Below are 24,781 nucleotides of genomic sequence, written 5' to 3' on the forward strand. Positions count from 1 at the left end.
GCGTTGTGTATGTACGGTGCGTACCCCCAACATCGTGTACCCCAACATCGCGTACCCCAACATCACGTATGTACGGTACGTACCCCCAACATCGCGTACCCCAACATCGCGTATGTACTGTGCGTACCCCCAACATCGCATACCCCAACATCGCCTACCCCAACATCGCCTACCCCAACATCACGTATGTACGGTGCGTACATACGCGATGTTGGGGTATGCAATGTTCGGGGTACGCACAGTACATACGCAATGTTGGGGTACGCACCGTACATACACAACGCACGGGGGTGTATGCCTGTACGACTCGTACCCCTGGGGACTCTGCTTTTACAGCTGTTTTTGGCTCCTGTAAGAAAAGAGCCGTACGGAGTGCCGTAGGGACGAATCGTACTTGCTGGGCTGGAAACCGCTGCTTAAATACATACAGACGTCGTGTGCAAGCTGTTCCGGATCAGAATCGTTGGTTTATTTTAGCTGTATGGTCTTTTGTACGATTTGTATGGAAAGAGGCTTTAGGTACGAATCGTACTTCCTAGGTTGTAAGAAAAGTTTACCGGGTACGAGTTGTATGGGAAAAACACTCCATACAACGATTTGTACAGCCTTTTTCCAGGATTGGAATCTGCCCCTTTGTGTCCATTTGAAGTGTAAAAATCACAGCGAACAGTCGTATCGAGCACAGGTCAGTATGCATCAGTGAAAAACAAGCCTACAGTGCCACCCACGGGGCTCAAAAGGTAAATTTTAACTAAGTCTAATCTAAACGACTGCATAATTATAATAGGTAAATGTACAGATCAAATAAAAATATTAATATTTTAAAAAAAATGTAAATTGAAATCAGACTGAGTTACTTATTCAGACAGGCTTAGTAAGCCAGGCACAGTAGCGGTTAAGGAGGTCGTGGTTCAGGTAAAGGTCATTGTTTAGGATTCGTTGTTAAGCTCACTCGTTGTTATAAATTCGTAACTAAGGCCGTTTCCCCTACAGAAGGTAACTGATTAAATCTTCATCCGGGGCCGGTAAAACTGGTGGACAAGCATGGCAAAGGTCTTGTCCTGATCCAAAGGTATCTCATGAGCCACTCCTGCAGGAAGGCCCTGTAGCATTGGGGCATCACCAAGGCCCATGATGCCCCAGGCCCAGGAGCCTCAGGCTCACTGTAAAAGAGGTTTTCCTCCCAGTGAATCAGGTGACTACCAGAAGCATCACCGAACAAATTTGACAGTTGTAATGGTTTTTAAATCACTTTCACTACCCATGGGCCCCCCACTCTCCTTTAGTTTAGAAGTGCATTCCTGTCGCCAGGTGTATGCCCGCCCTCTATAAAACCAAGTTTTTAGAGGGCGAGGACGGCCGATGATGAAGCATGACACCTGGTGGTGTGTGAGGCCAGTCCATCAATTTTTATGAGATGCCCACAAATTCTATGCACCTCGAATAATCCTGTAGCGATCCCGACTAGGGGCAGCCCCATTTGTGTTTACATTTCGTGTTGGAGGCTGGTTAGCCCCTGGGCCCTATGCCTCTGGTTCCCATCTCTGGCTAATAACCACAGATAGTGTGTTTTTGGTTGTTTGTACAGCAGTTTGCTGTGGGAACATTTCCTGGGCACTTTTTGGTCTTAGCTGACTGAAGGAACGGTTAGTTAAAACCGGCCTCATAACTAGTAACGTGAATTCCGAGTGCCATTATTGATTGCACTCACAGTACCCTTAGAATCGAGAATGGAGTCCGAACTCGCGTTCGATGAAAACACGTACACTGAAATCTTGAGAACCCCGTCACTCCTAGCGGAAACAGTGGAAGCACAAACTGTTAAGAACTCTGATGAATGGGAAGTACTCTCAGCAAAGAAAAAAGAACAGATCCGGACGGCCCTACATGGAGCCTTTATGACGGAGTATTTGAGGAAAAACACGGCCCCACGAAGACTCGTGGTCACCAACGAGCCAAGACTTTTTCTGAACAATAAGGAGTTCAGAACTAACTGGTCCAGTATTGCGTGGAAGTGTACCAAGGATTGGTTGGTGTTAATTATCAGTACTGCAACACAGCTAGCGGACACCCTGATGGTCGAAATACAGCAAAGTGAAATCAAATTGAAGACTTCAGTTCATATAACTGTCTATAAAAAAAGATTAGAAGAGATCAACAATGACCACTCGGCATATAAAGAATATCTCACTCAATCAAAAATTACTAAACTACAAAAAGATGTACAAAAATTCACCCGGGAAACAGTATTCCCCTATACCACCGATGAGTATTATGAGAAACCTCCCCAACAACAGACCATGAGACGCCAACCACGCTTTAGACCCACTCCACAAAACTGGACTTTCAGTTCAGGGGAGGAGAGGAGCGATAGCAGTAGCGACGAAAGCACTGGAGGACAGCATAACAGGAAGTACCAGAACCCCAGCAACCTATGTTTGCCCCTCCCATGCACTCCTATGGCTTCTGGCCACAACAGTTTTACCCACCTGGATTTGGGTTTCAACAAGGCCTTTTTTATACAGTGGCTGGGGAAGGGGAAAGGGCAGACAAAAACCAAGAAGAATGCCCCGAGTACAATGGGAAGACGAACCCACAACCAGTGGAACGGTAACACGGTGCAAAGGCTGGGGCAGTGGCCAAACGACGAACAAGGATTGACAAATATTGTCAATCTGAGTGACTATACAATCAGCAAAGATGAGGAAGCCGTCCTATCTAAAGGACTTGGTTTTGTACCTACCCCGATAAAGGACCCCTTTACTCTCAACACAGAACTGGCCCAGTTCTTCAGAAAGATCAGACTGAGGGGCTACTTTGGCGAAGCACAGAAAGAGGATGATGGTACTACCAATAGAGGCCTCCGTAAAAAATAATCTTCTCTCCACCAACCCAGAATGTTTCATGCAACGTGCTTGCATTTGAACAGGCAGTCTTGAAAGAGATTGAGGAAAACGATTTCAATAACACCAAGGGATTCCAGAACCTGACGAGGGGAGAGAGAACAGCACTCCAATAGCTTAAGAACAACCAGGATTTGGTGATAAAACCAGCGGACAAAGGTGGGGCCATGGTTCTCATGAGTTACACAAAGTATAAGGAGGAATGTCTACACCTTTTGTCAGATGCAACAAGTTACGAGATATACCGGAGTGTCCCCACCACACGAATCCTGAACAAAATCAAAAGGATGGTCAATGAAGGGATGACCAACGATTGGATCACCAAACATGAGGCAGAGTTCCTTGTCAACACTGAACCTAGAACACCCAGGTGTTACACCCTTCCAAAAATCCGTAAAAATAGGTCACCACCACCTTGAAGGTCGATAGTATCGGGCATTGGTTCAGTATTGGAACCCCTATCGCTATTTTGCGATTGGTTTCTGAAACCTATTGTTCAACAATCCCCCTCATACCTCAAAGACACAAAGGATGTCCTTTGCTTCCTGAGGGACCTGGAGATCAACCCCGCAGAAGACTTGTTCATTACCATGGACATTGAAGCGCTCTATACGAGCATTCCCCAAAGGCGCACCCTGGAAGAGGTTGAACGGATCCTTCTCAACCAAGATTGGATGTATATGACACCACAACACTTCATTATGGAATGTGAGGAGATGGCACTTACCGAAAACTTTTTCGAGTTCGAGGACACACTGTACCTTCAGGTCAAAGGCACATCGATGGGCAGTATATTTGCACCTAGCATGGCGTGCCTGTATGCCCATCAGTTTGAGGAGGACTACATCTTCAATCTCAACAATCCATTTGCCCACCAGCTAAAAACATGGAAACAATATATTGATGATATCCTCATTGTGTGGCACGGAACATCTGAGGAAGCTATGCGCTTTGTGGAATGGGTAAACGGCAAAGATAATCATCTGAACTTCACCCACGCCATCGAAAAAGATCACGCCATCTTTCTTGACTTGGACATCACCTTGACGGATGAGGGGATCTCTACAAAAGTACATGTAAAACCTACAGACAGGAATAGTCTATTACTATATGAGAGCTATAACCCAAAAGCCCTTCGCCAGAATTTGCCAGTAGGACAGTTCCTCAGGATTCGGAGGAACTGTTCCGAACTAGAATCATTTAAAACACAAGCTGACCAGTTGGAATCTAAGCTCCTTGAGAGACACTATCCTAAAACAATGATTAGAAAAGCCAAGAAAAGGGTCAGAAATAATACATCGGGAGGCACTACTGGATACCACACCAAAGGAAAAGTCTGACCGCATGGTATGCGTAACCACATATACACCTGTGTCCAACAGAGTCCAGAATCTAATAAAGAGGAAATGGACAATTATCAACAGCGGCCAAAAACAGTGGGCTCTTCCACTCTTTGCCTTCAAGAGAAGTAGGAATCTCAAAGACAATCTAGTTCACTCCAAAATCACACAGGAGCATATTGAGTGTCAGAATACCCTGTGGAGCCAACCAAGACCCACGGGACACTACCGTTGCGGTGGTTGCGTCTGCTGCCCTCTGACAATTAGCACAAAAGAAGTGGACATTGGAACGAATAATCAATGGAAGCTAAAAGACTTTAGCGACTGCACCACTGAGAATGTTGTATATATCCTGAAATGCCCATGTAATCTTTTTTATTTGGGTATGACGACGAGAAAAATCAAAGCATGCATCAACGAGCACCGGAGTACCATCCGATGTAAAAAGTCAAACTCTAGGCTGACCAAACACTTTTTGGATTTGAACCACAAAAATCAGACATACAATGGATGGTTCTGGAAGTCATGAAGAATCATAAACGGAACTCAGACATCAGTAGGAACTTACACATCCGAGAACAAGGTTGGGTGTACCGATTACGTACATGGGAGAATGGTCTGAATGACGACATCCCATGGCTGTAGCTATCACGATAATTACAGCACCGCTGTCTCCATAAATACACTGAGTGACTTTTTAGAACTCGACTAAACACTGAGGTAGCTTCTAATTGGGACCCTGGATGTCTCCACCACACGTATGAGACTCTCAACCCACATACCAACACGCACTAATATGTCTCCTTGCGTATGGGCATACCCTGCATTTACACAGAGTACCATTTGACCTCTTTGGGCCCGGGTAGTTAGGAATATTATTCTATACCAGCAGCCTTAACAACACCACTCCGACTAGGATACACTCATATCCAACATCATGAATTCGGAAGATGAGAATACCGTGTGTTTTATTGGTATATCGGCACACGAGCCCGCGCACCATTTTTATTCCATATGTCTGAATATCTATAAACTCCTGCCAGACACTTTGTGGGTAGGATGATTTAACCATGTTTAATACGGAATGCTACAATTGCAATAGTGCGTTTAGATTCTACTTTTTTGCCTCTTAGCATATCAGCAATACTTTGCTGTACAACATTGCCAGCACACATCTCGCTAACTCCGGGCAACGCCTGATATTGACAGCTACATTAGGTACATCGGCTCATGAGACTATGGCCCCACCTTTGTCCGCTGGTTTTATCACCAGATCCTGGTTGTTCTTAAGCTATTGGAGTGCTGTTCTCTCTCCCCTCGTCAGGTTCTGGAATCCCTTGGTGTTATTGAAATCGATATCCTGAATCTCTTTCAAGACTGCCTGTTCAAATGCAAGCACGTTGCATGAAACATTCTGGGTTGGTGTAGAGAAGATTGATTTTTTCCGGAGGCCTGTATTGGTAGTACCATCATCCTCTTTCTGTGCTAGCACATGCGCGTCTGGTGTTTGGAGAATGTTCCTCCCCTTCCCCTACCACACCCTCGATTAGGAGTGGCGGCGGCCCTTCGCCACGCATGTGGATACTTCCACTCCCGTGCGACACAGCCATCACCAGGCAAACAGGCATAGCCCTAGCGCTACACCGGATATCAGCCAGGTGGATATCGCCTCATGGCGATTAGCGGGATACACCTACAATTAAACCCTAATTGAAAGAACCTGGGCAATTAGGACGCTATGTGAACACGTTCTCCTTCCACCTCCAGTTACCGGCGGGGAGGCGAAGTGGACAGCTGTAGGAGACACGGTGGAAGGCGCCAAAGCAGACAGTAAGAGTATGGTTGAGATACGTGTGTGAGTGTGGATGCCTTGAGCTGGTACAGATCACCTCTTTACCCATTACCTGAATGGCTCTATCTCCAACTGCAGACCTATCGGTCTTTTACCTCAGCTGGTGGACCTGAATTTCACTCCAGGCTACGATTGTGTATTTTTCATTTCAGAATGTCACAATAGGCTCCTTCCCCATTCGACCTCCCATGGAGCAAGTAGGATAGAGTTCTATGGTAAGCACATAAGAGAACCTTTTTCTCACTGTTTGAAGCGCGAACACGTATGAATGTCACGTGTTCAGCACTTAGAATTCACCAAGCGTGCTTTAATTGTGTGGTGCTGTCTGTTAGTATACATTACATGCAGAAATGTACATATTTTGTGTGTTTTTTGTTTTTATCTTTTCCTTTCTCTACAGGCACTTGTTTTGAGTAGTATACTTAGGGGGATTGTGATAACTACACAACTCCTTTCAGTGGTTGTTTTTTCTCTTTAAGACGTAGCACTTTATACTTATGGTCCTCATGAATGCCATGTACCCTGCGGGGACGGTTGGCAGAAACATGTTGACCACATTGAAACCACACTTATCACGGTGAAGGGATGATCTGTTCCCAAATCACCACTCACTGTTTTTAATACCAGGCAGTTGTCTTCACCAATTAAAAAGAGGTCTTTTTGACACTTGTTATGGTTTTTAAATCACTTTCACTACCCATGGGCACCCCACTCTCCTTTAGTTTAGAAGTGCATCCCTGTCGCCAGGTGTATGCCCGCCCTCTATAAAACCAAGTTTTTAGAGGACGGCCGATGATGAAGCATGACACCTGGTGGTGTGTTGGGCCAGTCCATCAATTTTTGTGAGATGCCCACAAATTCTATGCACCTTGAATAATCCTGTAGCGATCCTGCCTAGGGGCAGCCCCATGTGTGTTTACATTTCGTGTTGGAGGCTGGCTTTTAATTAATTTAAAAAATATTTGCCTCCCACCATATTCCCCTATAATTGACACCACCAATGTTCTAAAATATAACACTATTACCATAATGTATTAATAATTAATTGTTCAAATATTAAAATTAATAAGCAATTTAAAAACAATTAATAATAAAATAATCAACACAATTAACAGTATAAAACCACTGTTATAATAAAAAAATTAAAAACAATTATTGAAATTAAATTACTTCCCAGCCTACTCCCCTATTAACACAAAACCCGCTCTTAAAAACGTGACACAAATAAAATCATTAATAATTAATTAACAATTACTATTAACCAATTAATTAATAATTAACAATATATTATTTACTACAATTAACAATATTACATTTTAAATACATAACTATTAAATAATTAAAAATATAAATACATTATTTATTATTAAATTACTTCCCAACCTACTCTCCTATAAACTCACAACCCACTCCTAAAAAAAATACAATTTACATATTAACCAATTAATTATTAATAATTAACAAACAATCAAAAACTAATTAATAATACATTATTTTCCACAATTAACATTATAAAATAATAAATACTCAGTTATTAATTAATAAAACAAAGTAATTAATTATAATTAAATTACTTCCAACCCTATTCCCCTATAAACCCACAACCTGCTAAAAGTAATAATAAATATATTTACCTATTAATTATTAATAATTAACAACCAATTAATGACTAATTAATAATAAATTAATTAGCACAATTAACCATATAAAATATTAAATATATAAATATGAATCAATACAAATAATAATTAATGAATTATACTTAAATTACTTCCCACCTATTCCCCTATATACCTACAACCCGCTACAGAACTAAAACGAAAAATCTACTAAAAAAAATAATTAAGAACTTCTAAAAATGTAATACATATATTAAAAAATAAATACAATACTTAAACAAAAATATAGAATACATACATTTAAAATACATACAAAAATAAATAACACATATATAAACATCAATATTATTAACAACGATATTTTTACAAACGATATTACTGTCTTCAACATTAAATAACTGAATATTTCTTACCTTCCTGTCGATATTCTTGTACCTCGATATTTAAAATTCGATATAATTGTAGTTTTAAAATAAAAACTCAATATTATGTCTGTTCACCAGAGCAGAAGTTCTGCACCACGTGGAAGATGCGGGAAGATTTGGGCTCAATTTAATATAGCGAAGGGAGGCCAAAGTCGAATCCTTGTGTGTTTTTTTTTATAAACAATGAATTGCTCTTTTCACTTTAAATCTGTTGCAACAAGTATTTCATAGATTTTTGCATGTAATTCTAATTTCAAAAAGTGCAAAACGAAAATGATATCACCAGCAGAAATTGAGAGTTGTTGAATTTATAGGACATATCGATTGTAGAACAGACTCACATTGCCAGTCACACAGGAGTACACCCTACCTGTTAGTTGTTGTGAGTGGGTGGAAGTTGTTGTAGTCGCTGTGGTTGTTGTTGGTGTCATTGTCGCTGTCGTTATGACTTGAGCGCCAGTGTGTGCGGCTGAAGCTGGTCCCACTGTCGTGGCTGGTCCGGTGGTGGCAGCTCTTGTGGTCATGGGTGATGCCGAAGCTTCCAATGTCATGGTGGGCATGGCTGGTGTCAGAGGCATGTCTGTCTGCTCAGTTGTGGTGGTCATGGGTGATGGGATGGGCATGACCGTTTGCACACTTGTCACAGCAGTTGGTGCAGACTGAGTGACCGGACCTGCTGCTATGTCTGTAGCTTCTTCTACAGTTTGCATCTCTAGAGGAACGGATGTCACTCGTGTTGTGGTCAGTAGTGCAGCTGTTGTGGCTTTGGGTGTTTGCACATCTGGCGTGTACAAGGCTGGCTGCTCAATTATCACCGCGATGGACATCTTTTCTGCAGTTGGGCTTCCTTCAGGTGGTGTGGCTGTCGTCGGTGGTGGTTCCCTCACCACTGATGAGTTCCCAGTCGGTTCTTCGGTTGAGTTCCGTGTTGCTGTTGTAGACACGCCTGGTGCCACCACTGGAGGTTCTGTTAGGGTTGTAGGTTCCAGTGAGGAGGATTCAGTTGCTAGGGAGAGAAGGAACATGGAACAGGATGGTGAGCACATGCTGCACCGAGGAAGACACACATGCAGTTCACATGAACAGAGTTTGATCTCACATCTGATTTACCACCAGTGTTCTACCATGGATTGCCCTAAACCTTCCCAGAACCAACGGCTCTTCCATTTTGCAGGAAAGTGGTGTTTCCACATCTTAAATCAGCTTGTGCCATATCCAATTTAAACGCAACTACGTGTGTACAATAATCACATTCTTTGTTTTTCTACAGACCACGAAAGGAATGAGCGCCATTTCTGAGTTTCATGTAATCTGCAAACGATCGCAGTGGGACGTGACGTTAACGATGGAGGTCTGGGAAATGACACAAAACCTTTCAGATCACTCCAGGATTTACACCTTGAACTGTGCAAACACTTCACAGGTTTAGGCACAGCGCGATCAGGGGCATCTCTACAAGGAAGTGGCAGAGCGTGTCCTTACCCTCCCTGGCTTAACGCCTCACTCCGCCACTTCAGAAACGCAAGGCTGCACCACATTTACAAGAATATGGTGCAGCCCTGTTTCCAAGTGATTTAAAAAAGGAGGCCTAGACTCTAGGGGCCGCACCTATTAAGCTGTAGGGTGTAATCCAAAGGAGTGGTGCTCAGATCAAGGGAAAAAAGCATCCAGGGTCCCAGTAAGCCATATGATCCACACACTTATACACCAAAAAGATCAGGTCTGTTCGAATGAGGTCAAAGCAAAGATAATTAATTACAACACTGGATTCAAGGCAGAATCTGGAAATAATGACTCTGCAGAGACAGAGCCTGGAAATAATGACTCTGCAGACACAGTGCCTGGAAATAATGACTCTGCAGACACAGTGCCTGGTAATAATGAGTCTGCAGAGACAGTGCCTGCAAACTATGAGTCTGCAGAGAAAGTGCCTGGCAATAATGACTCTGCAGACGCAGTGACTAAAAAAAGGACTGTGCAGACACAGTGCCTGGAAATAATGACTCTGCAGACACAGTGACTAAAAAAAGGACTCTGCAGACTCAGTGCCTGGAAATAATGACTCTGCAGAGACAGAGCCTGGAAATAATGACTCTGCAGACACAGTGCCTGGAAATAATGACTCTGCAGACACAGTGCCTGGTAATAATGAGTCTGCAGAGACAGTGCCTGCAAACTATGAGTCTGCAGAGAAAGTGCCTGGCAATAATGACTCTGCAGACGCAGTGACTAAAAAAAGGACTGTGCAGACACAGTGCCTGGAAATAATGACTCTGCAGACACAGTGACTAAAAAAAGGACTCTGCAGACTCAGTGCCTGGAAATAATGACTCTGCAGACACAGTGCCTGGAAATAATGACTCTGCAGACACAGTGCCTGGAAATAATGACTCTGCAGACACAGTGACTTAAAAAAGGACTCTGCAGACACAGTGCCTGGAAATAATGACTCTGCAGACACAGTGACTAAAAAAAGGACTCTGCAGACTCAGTGCCTGGAAATAATGACTCTGCAGACACAGTGACTTAAAAAAGGACTCTGCAGACACAGTGCCTGGAAATAATGACTCTGCAGACACAGTGACTAAAAAAAGGACTCTGCAGACTGGGGGCCCGATTCACAGAACTAACTTAAGACAAAATCCTAAACTTACTAACATTTTGGTATTCACAGAATGCACTTACTCATTTCGGTATTCACAGAAGTTAGGAGTCCTAACTTTAGGACTCCTAAATGCCTTCTGTGAATACCGAAAGTCTTAAAGTTAGGCTTTTTCTCAGTTTAGGAGTAGTAAAGTTAGGACTCCTAACTTTAGGACTCCTAAATGTCTTCTGTGAATACCAAAAGTCTTAAAATGAGGATTTTTCTCAGTTAAGGAGTCCTAAAGTTAGGAGTCCTAACTTTACTACTTCTAAACTGAGAAAAATACTAACTTTAAGACTTTCGGTATTCACAGAAGGCATTTAGGAGTCCTAAAGTTAGGACTCCTAACTTCTGTGAATACCAAAATGAGTAAGTGCATTCTGTGAATACCAAAATGGCAGTAAGTTTCGGATTTTGTCTAAAGTTAGTTCTGTGAATCGGGCCCACAGTGCCTGGAAATAATGACTCTGCAGACACAGTGACTAAAAAAAGGACTCTGCAGACTCAGTGCCTGGAAATAATGACTCTGCAGACACAGTGACTAAAAAAAGGACTCTGCAGACACAGTGCCTGGAAATAATGACTCTGCAGACACAGTGACTAAAAAAAGGACTCTGCAGACTCAGTGCCTGGAAATAATGACTCTGCAGACACAGTGCCTGCAAATAATGACTCTGCAGACACAGTGACTAAAAAAAGGACTTTGCAGACACAGTACCTGGAAATAATGAGTCTGCAGACACCGTACAGTGCCTGGAAATAATGAGTCTGTAGACACTGTGCCTGGAAATAATGACTCTGCAGACGCAGTGACTAAAAAAAAGACTTTGCAGAGACAGAGCCTGGAAAGGATAAGTCTGCAGAGACAGTGCCTCGAAATAATGAGCCTGTCGAGACAGTGCCTGGAAATAATGACTCTGCAGAGACAGAGCTTTTAAATCATGAGTCTGCAGAGACAGTGCCTGAAAATAATAAGTATGCAGAGACAGTGCCTTGAAATCATAGGCCTGTCGAGACAGTGCCTGGAAATAATGAGCCTGTGAAGACAGTGACTGGAAATAATGAGTCTGGAGGCACTCTGCCTGGAAATAATGACTCTTCAGAGACAGTGCCCGAAAATAATGTCTGCAGAGACAGTGCCTAGAAATCATAAGCCTGTCGAGACAGTGCCTGGAAATAGTGAGCCTGGTGAAGACAGTGCCTGGAAATAATGAGTCTGCAGAGACAGAGCCTGGAAATAATGACTCTGCAGAGAGGGTGGCTAAAAAAACAGGACTCCGCAGAGACAGTGCCTGGAAAGGATGAGTCTGCAGGGGCAGTGCCTGAAGATCATGTGCCTGTCGAGACAGTGCCTGGAAATAATGAGCCTGTGAAGAAAGGGCCTGGAAATAATAAGTCTGCACAGACATGGCTTGAAAACAACGAGCCTGCAGACACAGTGCCTAAAAAAAGGACTCTACAGAGACAGTCCCTGAAAATAATAAGTCTGCAGAGGCAGTGCCTGGAAAGGATGAGTCTGCGGAGACAGTGCCTAGAAATAAGGACTCTGCAGGGACAGTGCCTGGCGATAATGACTCTACAGAGACAGAACCTGGAAATAATGAGTCTGTATAGACAGTGCCTGAATTATTGGCTCTGCAGAGACAGTGCCTGTAAATAGTGAGTCTGCAGAGACAGTACCTGCAAACTATGAGTCTGCAGAGAAAGTGCCTGGCAATAATGAGTCTGTAGGGACAGTCCCTGGTAATTATGAGTCTACAGAGACAGTCCCTGGTAATTATGAGTCTGCAGAGACCCTGCCTGTAAATAATGAGTCTACAGAGACAGTGCCTGAAAATAATGACTCTGCAGAGACAGAAGCTGCAAATAATGAGTCTGCAGAGACAGTGCCTGGTAATTATGAGTCTGCAGAGACCCTGCTGGAAATAATGAGTCTGCAGAGACAGTGCCTGATAATAATGAGTCTGCAGAGACAGTGCCCGGAAATCAATGAGTCTGCAGAGACAGTGCCTAGCAATAATGAGTCTGTAGGGACAGTGCCTGGAAATAATGACTCTGCGGAGAGAGAAACTGGAAATAATAAGTTTGCTTAGACAGTACGTGAAAATAATGACTCAGCAGAGACAGTGCCTGGAAATAATGAGTCTGCAGAGACCGAACCTCGAAATAATGAGTCTGCAGGGACAGTGCCTGGTAATTATGAGTCTGCAGAGACCTTCCCTGATAATTATGAGTCTGCAAAGACAGTGCCTGCAGAGACAGTGCCTGAAAATAATAAGTCAGCAGAGACAGTGCCTAGAAATCATAAGCCTGTCGAGACAGTGCCTGGAAATAATGAGTCTGTGAAGACAGTGCCAAACATAACAAGTCTGAAGAGACAGTGCTTTGAAATAATGAGTCAGCAGAGACAGTTAATGGGAATAATGACTCTGCAGAGACAGTTCCTAGGAATAATGACTCTGTAGAGACAGAACCTGCAAATAATGAGTCTGCAGAGACAGTGCCTGGAAATAATGAGTCTACGGAGACAGTGCCTAAAAAAAGGACTCTGCAGAAACAGTGCCTGGAAATCATAAGTCTGCATAGACAGTGCGTGGAAATAATGAGTCTGCAGAGACAGCGCCTGGACATAATGACTCTGCAGAGACAGTGCCTAGGAAAAATGATCCTGCCGAGACAGAACCTGCAAAATATTGAGTCTGCAGAGAGAGTGCCTGGAAATATTGAGTCTGCGGAGACAGTGCTTCGAAATAATGAATCTGCAGAGAGAGTGGCTAATAAAAATATGACTCTGCAGAGATAGTGCCTGGAAAGGATGAGTCTGCAGGGACAGTGCCTCATAATATTGACTCTGCAGAGACAGTGCCTGAAAATAATAAATCTGCTGGGACAGTGCCTGGAGATCATGAGTCTGTTGACACAGTGCCTGGAAATAATGAGCAGGTGAAGACAGTGCCTGGAAATAATGAGTCTGCCGAGACAGAGCCTGGAAATAATGAGTCTGTAGAGATAATACCTGGAAATAATGAGTCTGCAGAGACAGTGCCTGGTAATAATGAGTCTTCAGAGACAGTGCCCGGAAATCAATGAGTCTGCAGAGACAGTGCCTAGCAATAATGAGTCTGCAGGGACAGTACGCAGAAATAATGACTCAGCAGAGACAGTGCCTGGAAATAATGAGTCTGCAGAGACTATGCCTGGAAATAATGAGTCTGCAGAGACAGTGCTTGGTAATTATGAGTCTGCAGAGACCGTCCCTGATAATTATGAGTCTGCAAAGACAGTGCCTGGTAATACTGAGCCTGCAGAAACAGTGCCTAAAAATAATAAGACTGCAGATATAGCGCATAGAAATCATAGGCCTGTCGAGACAGTACCTGGAAATAATGAGCCTGCGAAGACAGTGCCTGGAAATAATGAGTCTGCAGAGACAGTGTCTGGACATAATGACTCTGCAGAGACAGTTCCTAGGAATAATGACCCTGCAGAGACAGAACCTGCAAATATTGAGTCTGCAGAGAGAGTACCTGGAAATAATGAGTCTGCAGAGACAGTGCCTGGTAATTATGAGTCTGCAGAGACGGTCCCTGGTAAATATAAGTCTGCAGAGACCTGGCCTGGAAATAATGAGTCTGCAGAGACAGTATGTAGTAATAATGAGTCTGCAGTGACAGTGCCCGGAAATCGATGAGTCTGCAGAGAGAGTGCCTAGCATTAATGAGTCTGTAGGGACAGTGACTTGAAATAATGACTCTGCGGAGACAGAACCTGGAAATAATTAGTTTGTATAGACACTGCCTGGAAATAATGAGTCTGCAGAGACAGTGCCTCGTAATAATGACTCTGCAAAGACAGTGCCGGAAAATAATAAATCTGCTGGGACAGTGCCTGGAGATCATGAGTCTGTTGACACAGTGCCTGGAAATAATGAGCAGGTGAAGACAGTGCCTGGTAATAATGAGTCTGCAGAGACAGTACCCGGAAATCAATGAGTCTGCAGAGACAGTGCCTAGCAATAATGAGTCTGTAGGGACAGTACGTGGAAATAATGACTCAGCAAAGACAGTGCCTGGAAATAATGAGTCTGCAGAGACAGTGCCTGAAAATAATGACTCTGCAGAGACAGTGACTGGCAATTAAGAGTCTGCAGAGACCGTCCTTGATAATTATGAGTATGCAACGACAGTGCCTGGTAATACTGAGCCTGCAGAAACGGTGCCTGAAAATAATACGTCTGCAGAGATAGCGCATAGAAATCATAAGCCTGTCGAGACTGTACCTGGAAATAATGAGCCTGCGAAGACAGTGCCTAAAAATAATGAGTCTGAAGAGACAGTGCCAAAAATAATCAGTCTGAAGAGACAGTACTTTGAAATAATGAGTCTGCAGAGACAGTGCCTGGACATAATGATTCTGCAGAGACTTGCCTGAAAATAGTAAGTCTGCATAGACAGTGCCTGGAAATAATGAGCCTGTCGAGACAGTTCCTGGAAAAAATGAGCCTGTGAAGTCAGTGCCTGGAAATAATGAGTCTTCAGAGACAGTGCCAAAAATAATGAGTCTGAAGAGACAGTGCTTTTAAATAATGAGTCTGCAGAAACAATGCCTGGGAATAATGACTCTGCAGAGACAGTGCCTAGGAATAATGACCCTGCTGAGACAGAACCTGCAAATATTGAGTCTGCAGAGAGAGTGCCTGGAAATAATGAGTCTGCAGAGACAGTGCCAGGTAATTATGAGTCTGCAGAGACGGTCCCTGGTAAATATGAGTCTGCAGAGACCCGGCCTGTTAATAATGAGTCTGTAGGGACAGTCCCTGGTAAATATAAGTCTGCAGAGACCCGGCCTGGAAATAATGAGTCTGCAGAGACAGTGTGTAGTAATAAAGAGACTGCAGTGACAGTGCCCGGAAATCGATGAGTCTGCAGAGACAGTGCCTAGCATTAATGAGTCTGTAGGGACAGTGCCTTGAAATAATGACTCTGCGGAGAGAGAAACTGTAAATAATAAGTTTGCTGAGACAACACGTGGAAATAATGACTCCGCTGAGAGTGCCTGGAAATAATGAGTCTGCAGAGACAGAACCTGGAAATAATTAGTCTGTATAGACAGTTCCTGAACGAATGGCTCTGCAGAGACAGTGCCTGGAAATAATGAGTCTGCAGAGACAGTGCCTGGTAATAATGAGTCTTCAGAGACAGTGCCCGGAAATCAATGAGTCTGCAGAGACAGTGCCTAGCAATAATGAGTCTGCAGGGACAGTACGCGCAAATAATGACTCAGCAGAGACAGTGCCTGGAAATAATGAGTCTGCAGAGACTGTGCCTGGAAATAATGAGTCTGCAGAGACAGTGCCTGGTAATTATGAGTCTGCAGAGACCGTCCCTGATAATTATGAGTCTGCAAAGACAGTGCCTGGTAATACTGAGCCTGCAGAAACAGTGCCTGAAAATAAGTCTGCAGATATAGCGCATAGAAATCATAGGCCTGTCGAGACAGTACCTGGAAATAATGAGCCTGCGAAGACAGTGCCTTGAAATAATGAGTCTGCAGAGACAGTGCCTGGGAATAATGACTCTGCAGAGACAGTGCTTAGGAATAATGACCCTGCTGACAAAACCTACAAATATTGAGTCTGCAGAGAGAGTGCCTGGAAATAATGAGTCTGCAGAGAGAGTGCTTAGAAATAATGACTCTGCAGAGAGGGTGGCTAAAAAACAGGACTCTGCAGAGACAGTGCCTGAAAAGGATGAGTCTGCAGGGGCAGTGCCTGAAGATCATGAGCCTGTTGAGACAGTGCCTGGAAATAATGGTCCTGTGAAGACAGGGCCTGGAAATAATAAGTCTGCATAGACAGTGGCACAAAAAAATAGTCTGAAGAGAAAGTGCCTGGAAATAATTAGGCTGCAGAGACAGTGCCTAGAAATAAGGACTCTGCAGGGACAGTGCCTGGACATAATGACTCTACAGAGACAGAACGTGAAAATAATGAGTCTGTATAGACAGTGCCTGAATTAATGGCTCTGCAGAGACAGTGCCTGTAAATAGTGAGTCTGCAGAGACAGTACCTGGTAATAATGAGTCTGCAGAGACAGTGCCTGCAAACAATGAGTCTGCAGAGAAAGTGCCTGGCAATAATGAGTCTGTAGGGACAGTCCCTGGTGATTATGAGTCTACAGAGACAGTGCCTGAAAATAATGACTCTGCAGAGACAGGAGCTTCAAATAATGAGTCTGCAGAGACAGTGCCTGGTAATTATGAGTCTCCAGAGACCCTGCTGGAAATAATGAGTCTGCAGAGACAGTGCCTGGTAATAATGAGTCTGCAGAGACAGTGCCCGGAAATCAATGAGTCTGCAGAGACAGTGCCTAGCAATAATGAGTCTGTAGGGACAGTGCCTGGAAATAATGACTGCGGAGAGAGAAACTGGAAATAATACGTTTGCTGAGGCAGTACGTGGGAATAATGACTCAGCAGAGACAGTGCCTGGAAATAAGGAGTCTGCAGAGACAGTGCCTGGAAATAATGAGTCTGCAGAGACAGAACCTGGAAATAATGAGTCTGCAGGGACAGTGCCTGGTAATTATGAGTCTGCAGAGACCGTCCCTAATAATTATGAGTCTGCAAAGACAGTGCCTGCAGAGACAGTGCCTGAAAATAATAAGTCAGCAGAGATAGTGCCTAGAAATCATAAGCCTGTCGAGAGAGTGCCTGGAAATAATGAGCCTGTGAAGACAGTGTCAAACATAACAAGTCTGAAGAGACAGTGCTTTGAAATAATGAGTCGGCAGAGACAGTTCCTGGGAATAATGACTCTGCAGAGACAGTTCCTAGGAATAATGACTCTGTTGAGACAGAACCTGCAAATAATTAGTCAGCAGAGACAGTGCCTGGAAATAATGAGTCTACGGAGACAGTGCCTAAAAAAAAGGACTCCGCAGAGACAGTGCCTGGAAATAATAAGTCTGCATAGACAGTACGTGGAAATAGTGGGCCCGATTCACAGAACTAACTTAAGACAAAATCCTAAACTTACTACCATTTTGGTATTCACAGAAGGCACTTACTCATTTTGGTATTCACAGAAGTTAGGAGTCTTAAAATATGGATTTTTCACAGTTTAGTAGTAGTTTAGTTAGGACTCCTAACTTTAGGACTCCTAAGTGCCTTCTGTGAAAACCGAAAGCCTTAAAATTAGGATTTTTCTGAGTTTAGTAGTAGTAAAGTTAGGAGTCCTAACTTTAGGACTCCTAAACTGGGAAAAATCCTAATTTTAAGACTTTCGGTATTCACAGAAGGCATTTAGGAGTCCTAAAGTTAGGACTCCTAACTTCTGTGAATACCGAAGTGAGTAAGTGCCTTCTGTGAATACGAAAATGGTAGTAAGTTTAGGATTTTGTCTTAAGTTAGTTCTGTGAATCGGGCCCACAGTGTCTGGAAATAATGAGTCTGCAGAGACAGTGTCTGGAAATAATGAGTCTGCATCTGTGGCATGCTCAAGGAAAAAACTTGATACCCGCTGATACCTGCTTAGAGTTGACAAGAAGTGTCCGTGTAATTGTCTCATCACAGGGGGTGAAACCCAGCTAAAGGGTTCTGTCCAAAGCACAGCACCAGGAGAGACTGATAGACCGATCCCCTCAGTCAACCAACCCAGGACGACTGATCGTCAAGCAGACCCTGGCTCTTGTTTGGACTGTTTGACCCAAAGAGTCTTCAAAATGTAGAGAAATATTCAGAATTATTTACACTAAATCACTTGTCAAGCGAATAATCTCAATGGGTTCATACAGAAATTCTAGAGAAGTGCATGGAATCGTCATTGTATCCACCAAGGTCTCCCCAACATGACTCCAGTTTAGGAAAGAGCTGAAGACGCAACATTACAAGACAATGCAACAATGCTCCTTAATCCGGCAACGTCACACATCACTCGTTGGCGATATACCTGGCATGGGACCCTGTATGGCGCCCCTGCATTTGGCCAGATTCACACATTGCAAATCCCAAATACACACTTACAAGCAGGTCTCGTTCCATCCCGCCAACCACAGTTACCTGACTGAGCTCCAGCACTGGGCTGACAGCTATATGAGGGAATATCATTTTGAAGATATGTCTACATTTTGGCCCAAAAATGAAAACCAAGGACAGGGGTACCAGTAAAACCTGCCTGTCAGCCCAGGCCCATGGATGGAATGTGTAGTGTGTGCAATATAACTGTGTGCTGTGTGTTTTTTAGACATATCGTGCTGCACAGATTTGGTGAGTCATATTATGTCAAAAAGGATGTGACGCACTCGCCAATGCTCTAAGTATGTCCTGCTGTTCTTTAGCTTCACCCTTGAGGTCCGGATTGAAAAAGCAACCAGATAAGGTTCATTCTACACAACCAACACCTCACCCCAGAGGAGGACAAAGAGGAAGACGCCACGCCCCATGGCGGCCATCGTCCGTTCCAGAGGTTCCAGAGGTTTGCGTCTGATCTCCTTCGGCGTCACTTCTGGAAAGGAATCATCTGTCTGTGAAGAGAGAGAACACATCTGTGGTTAGAAAGGCGGCTGCATCATACTGTCCATGAAACCCATCTGGTGTCACAGAGGACCGATGGACTGACCGTACCCCACGTGAGGAGAAGTGATGAAAGGATTGAGAGACTGGAAGACCCCTCAAAGACTGGGGAAAGAGGAACAGACGGGTTATACGACACACTGGGAGACCCCTCAAAGACTGGGGAAAGAGGAACAGACGGTTTATACGACACACTGGGAGACCCCTCAAAGACTGGGGAAAGAGGAACAGACGGTTTATACGACACACTGGGAGACCCCTCAAAGACTGGGGAAAGAGGAACAGACGGGTTATACGACACACTGGGAGACCCCTCAAAGACTGGGGAAAGAGGAACAGACGGGTTATACGACACACTGGGAGACCCCTCAAAGACTGGGGAAAGAGGAACAGACGGGTTATACGACACACTGGGAGACCCCTCAAAGACTGGGGAAAGAGGAACAGACGGGTTATTCAACACACTGGGAGACCCCTCAAAGACTGGGGAAAGAGGACCAGACGGGTTATACGACACACTGGGAGACCCCTCAAAGACTGGGGAAAGAGGAACAGACGGGTTATACGACACACTGGGAGACCCCTCAAAGACTGGGGAAAGAGGAACAGACGGGTTATACGACACACTGGGAGACCCCTCAAAGACTGGGGAAAGAGGAACAGACGGGTTATACGACACACTGGGAGACCCCTCAAAGACTGGGGAAAGAGGAACAGACGGGTTATATGACACACTGGGAGACCCCTCAAAGACTAGGGAAAGAGGAACAGACGGGTTATACGACACACTGGGAGACCCCTCAAAGACTGGGGAAAGAGGAACAGACGGGTTATACGACACACTGGGAGACCCCTCAAAGACTGGGGAAAGAGGAACAGACGGGTTATACGACACACTGGGAGACCCCTCAAAGACTGGGGAAAGAGGAACAGACGGGTTATACGACACACTGGGAGACCCCTCAAAGACTAGGGAAAGAGGAACAGACGGGTTATACGACACACTAGGAGACCCCTCAAAGAGTGGGGAAAGAAGAACAGATGGGTTATTCAACACACTGGGAGACCCCTCAAAGACTGGGAAAAGAGGAACAGACGGGTTATACGACACACTGGGAGACCCCTCAAAGACTGGGGAAAGAGGAACAGACGGGTTATTCAACATACTGGGAGACCCATCAAAGACTGGGGAAAGAGGAACAGACAGGTTATACGACACACTGGGAACCTCTTAAAGACTGGGGAAAGAGGAACAGACGGGTTATACGACATACTGGGAGACCCCTCAAAGACTAGGGAAAGAGGAAAAGACGGGTTATACGACACACTGGGAGACCCCTCAAAGACTGGGGAAAGAGGAACAGACGGGTTATTCAACACACTGGGAGACCCCTCAAAGACTGGGGAAAGAGGAACAGACAGGTTATACGATTAGATGTCTGGCCGAAGTGCTGGGATGGAACATACCAAGTACACCACGGCTGGCGTTGCTGCACGTCACAGAAGACATTGGGGGTAACACAAACAAGCGACACCTTCTGTTCCTGGGCTTGACCATGGCTAAACTCGAAATAGATCGTTCATGGAAGGCATCATCCCCACCCCTCTTGGGAGTGTGGAAGCGAGGAATAGATTTCCGCATGGGTTTGGAGGCACCAGTCTTTAAAACTTTATGCATATGGGAATGCTGAGGAATTATTTTGACACAACCATCACAGCACAAACTATTAGATGTAGAGGTTCTGCCCCCCAACTAAAAAGGTTTTATACACATTACCACCAAACTAAGGGCCCTATTATGATGGCGGGCGGTAACAGAAAATGGGACCGACCGCCAGAGGTGTGGCGGTCCCACGAGGCCAATTAGGATGCGCCCGCCACACTGGCTGGTGCATTCTGGCCTTTAACATTGCGGACGGTGCTACTGGGTGCTGCTCTGACCGCAATGTTAAAAGTGCATGGTTTGCATTGCCAAGCACAATGTGACAGGCACCGTGCGGTGCCTGCCACTTTGTGTATGGTAATGTAGAGGGGTACCATAGGTACCCCCAAGTGCAGCCCCCCACCCACCCAGGGGCCCGTAATGGGCACCCAAAGCAATTTCTGCCGGCCTTTCCATGGCGGAAACAACATATTTCAATTTGCACATGTACAATTTAGCATTTTGCATCCAATGTTGGCAAGAAAAACTTCAATAAAGTTTGTTCATAAAAAAAAAAAGTGGGGGACAATTTACAATTTACGTCTCCAAGGGGCTCAGGGCGGTCTTCTCCCACAGGTCAGCAACGTGTCTCCCTGCGACCTGCCAGACTTCACCACCAGGTAAGGGCGATCGCTGCGCCTCAATGTCTCCCACCATGGACCAGCGACTCCACAGCACCTCTGCATCCTACTCCGGGTCCCAGATGCACGACCAACGAGGCCTCTGGGCCCCAGGGACTGTCCGCGCTTTTAAGGTTTTGGATGCCATGGTGTTGCCAAGAGTGCGCAATGAGAAGTGATGCATCACTGGTGTTGCCCCACGATGCGCCTCTTTTCATAGATGCAGCCCTGCATCTCCTCTTCCCCTGGGACTCTGGCTGGTCATCCTGGATGTTGGGGGGCTTGAGGGGGTTGTTGATCTGTGCTGCACTTGGCCCTGGCTGCTCCATTCTGCATTCCATTTTTTTCCTATTTTTAATTGGCGGAGGACTGATAGGCTATTTTTGCCTATAGTGGGAAAAAAACTGACGTTGGGCTGACTAACGTGCGTTTTTTTGCCACTAATGGGCCTTTCGGTAATTTTCGCCCGCTAATGCCAGAATTCCTATCGCCATCACGCTAATGTTACTTACAGTTTTCACTGCTGATCCCGGAAGTTATCGCCATGTAGCGACGTCTTGTAAATATGTCGCTAACAGGGCGATAATTTTCAGCGGTACGCGGCGGTAGAAAAACTGCCGGTAACTAGAGTTAGCGGTTGTTAACGTCAGTCCTTGTACATATGGCCCATAGTATTTCAGCACTCCAAAAAGAAGGAAGCATTTCACAATAATATGACTGTTTCGTTAATATGGGTCAAGCGTGCATGCTTTCATGTTATACAATAAGTCAATGACATTATTGATCGCTCCTTTATTGATGAACTTCTTATAAAAACATTTTTGATTGTGGCTATAGCCAACGTGTTTCAACCCTTTTGGTACTTCTGCAGGGCTACAAAATATACATAATGTTTACAATTTATACATATTGATTTATTTATTTATTGTTTTATAGAGCGCGAACGTGGTCCGTTAGGGTATCAGAGCGCTTTACAGGGATAACAAGTTGTAATCAAGTATGACATTGACAAAAAGAACATAAATAGGGATAAAAGGAAGTGAAACACTTGTGAATGAACGGGGTGCGTACAATTGTCAGATCAGAATGCAGAGAGATCCATCAATTACAAATGTGGGAGTGCCGGGTCAGTACACAGTGTAGCAGCAGCAAAAATAAATCAAGGCCTCTGGACGGTGTGTGCAATGCATGAGTTATGGGAGGAACTTGCCCATTAGGAAGGTTTGGGCTTCCTTTTTGAAAATTGACAGAGAAGGAAATACTTCTGATGAAGGGCGGCAGCGAGTTCCAGATTCTTGGTGTGGCCCCAGAGAAAGCACGATTGTACGCTTTTTCCTTTTGAAAGCGGGGAGTGTGGAGCACAAGGTCTCTGGCGGACCAGGAGTTTCTGGCTCCTCTGGAAACCATGATTTTCTGGGCGAGATATGCAGGGGATTTAGTCTGTAGTGCCTTATGGGAGATTCATGTCAGTTTGAGTTGGAATTTGTCTTCAAGAGGAATCCAGTTCAGCACCTTCAGGTGCGGTGAGATGTAGTCACATTTTTTGGAGCCTGTTAAGAGTCTGGCCGCGGCATTGAGGCAAGCTTTTAAGGGGGCCGTGGAGATCTCTGGTAGGCCAGATAGGGTAGAGCATCCATATTCGATTCTGGAGATAACTGATGCCCGGAATGGCATTTTTAGGTCTGAGGCGTCAAGGAAAGGTTTTAGTTTCCTCAGATAGCTCTAGTGAAACCTGGCAGTTTTAGCCATCGAGTTGATGTGGTCTTGCATATTCAGGTTGCTGTCTAGGATTATTCTGAGAGATTTGGCAGAATCCACTATGGTCAGTGCGCAGTTTAGTGCTGTGATCGACTTGGTCCATTCCTGGATTTCAGTGTTACTTTTCGGAGGGGAGATTAGAAGGAACTTTGTTTTTTGTGCATTCAGTTTGAGCTGGTGGAAGGCGAGCCATTGAACATTCAACTTCAGGGCCTCATTCAAAGAGTAGATCTCCTTTAGAGATGGGATCTTGATGTAGATCTGGGTATCATCGGTCTGCATGCGGAAGGAGGTGTTGGAGGTACGTAGTAATTCAGCTAACGGTTCAAGGTAGCGATTGAAGAGGGTTGGGGAAAGAGTTGATCCTTGGGGGACTCTGATCGTTATCGGGGAAGGAACAGATACTGTTGACTAATAATCTCTGGGTGCGGTTCCAGAGGAAGGATCTAAACCATTTAAAACAGTTCCCCTTACTCCCATCCTGAATTTGAAGCGTTCAAGTAGTTTCTCGTGGTTGACTGTGTCGAACGCCGAGGATAAATCCAGTAGAATTAGGAGACGTGTTCTGCCTCGGTCAAGGGCTCGGAGAGCATCATCTCCAATATGGAGAACATGTAGTTTCCATGCTGTGCCCAGGCCTCAACCCGGATTGGAATTCTTCTAGCAGATTAAAGTTGGTGATACGTTGGCTCAGTTGAAGTTGTACACATTTCTCCAGAACTTTCGCTCAGAGTGGGATATTGGAAATTTGACTGAAATTGTCTGGAGTAGCAGGATTCAAGGTGTTTTTTTTAAGATGGCGGCGACTTGACTGGCTTTTAGAGAGTCAGGTATCGACCCTTGTAGTAGGGAGGTGTTGAATATTGTAGTCCGAATAGGAGTGATAAATTGGGAGGTCACGGCCACGCAGCTGGAGGGGAGTGGGTCATTAAAGTGGCTATTCGGATTTAAGGTGGATAGAATCTTCCAGATCGAATGGTCGTCACATAATTGGAAGTTGGACCAGTGCGCTTGGTTCTTGGGTGTTGTCTGGGGGGGAAGAGAGGAGAGATGGGACCTGGCAGGAAGAGGTCGGATGTAGATGGCGCAATTAAGTTATTATCCTAGAGAGGTAATTTTGGCTGTAAAGAAGGAGGAGAACTCCTCACAGTTTATTATGGATTTTGAGGTTTCTTTGGAAGTTTTAGCCAGTTTATTAGATTGGTGTTTGACCATTTCAAAGAGCTTGCAAGGTATGTTCTTAACGTTTCCCAGTTCTGATCTAAAGAACTCTTTTTTGATTTGAGTATCTTCCTGTTGTAGCCATTTCTGGTCTGTCAGAGAAGTTTTAGTTGGGTGGCTGAGGGG

General features: G+C 44.6%; 1 protein-coding gene across 1 annotated transcript in view; it reads right to left on the reverse strand.

The window, feature by feature from the left end:
• The window catches only part of LOC146839269 (zonadhesin-like), a 209,088-nt gene that overhangs the window by 110,833 nt on the left and 73,474 nt on the right, over positions 1 to 24,781 (reverse strand). The window contains exons 3-4 of the mRNA XM_085650331.1: positions 19,188 to 19,305; positions 8,510 to 9,145 (exon numbers count right to left, since the gene is read on the reverse strand). Coding sequence (XP_085506457.1) covers positions 8,510 to 9,145; positions 19,188 to 19,233 — 682 coding nt within the window. The 5' untranslated portion in view covers positions 19,234 to 19,305. The remainder of the gene's footprint in view (positions 1 to 8,509; positions 9,146 to 19,187; positions 19,306 to 24,781) is intronic.

Source organism: Triturus cristatus, chromosome 4_1 (genome assembly GCF_964204655.1).
Source record: "Triturus cristatus chromosome 4_1, aTriCri1.1, whole genome shotgun sequence".
NCBI classification, from domain to species: Eukaryota; Metazoa; Chordata; class Amphibia; order Caudata; family Salamandridae; genus Triturus; species Triturus cristatus.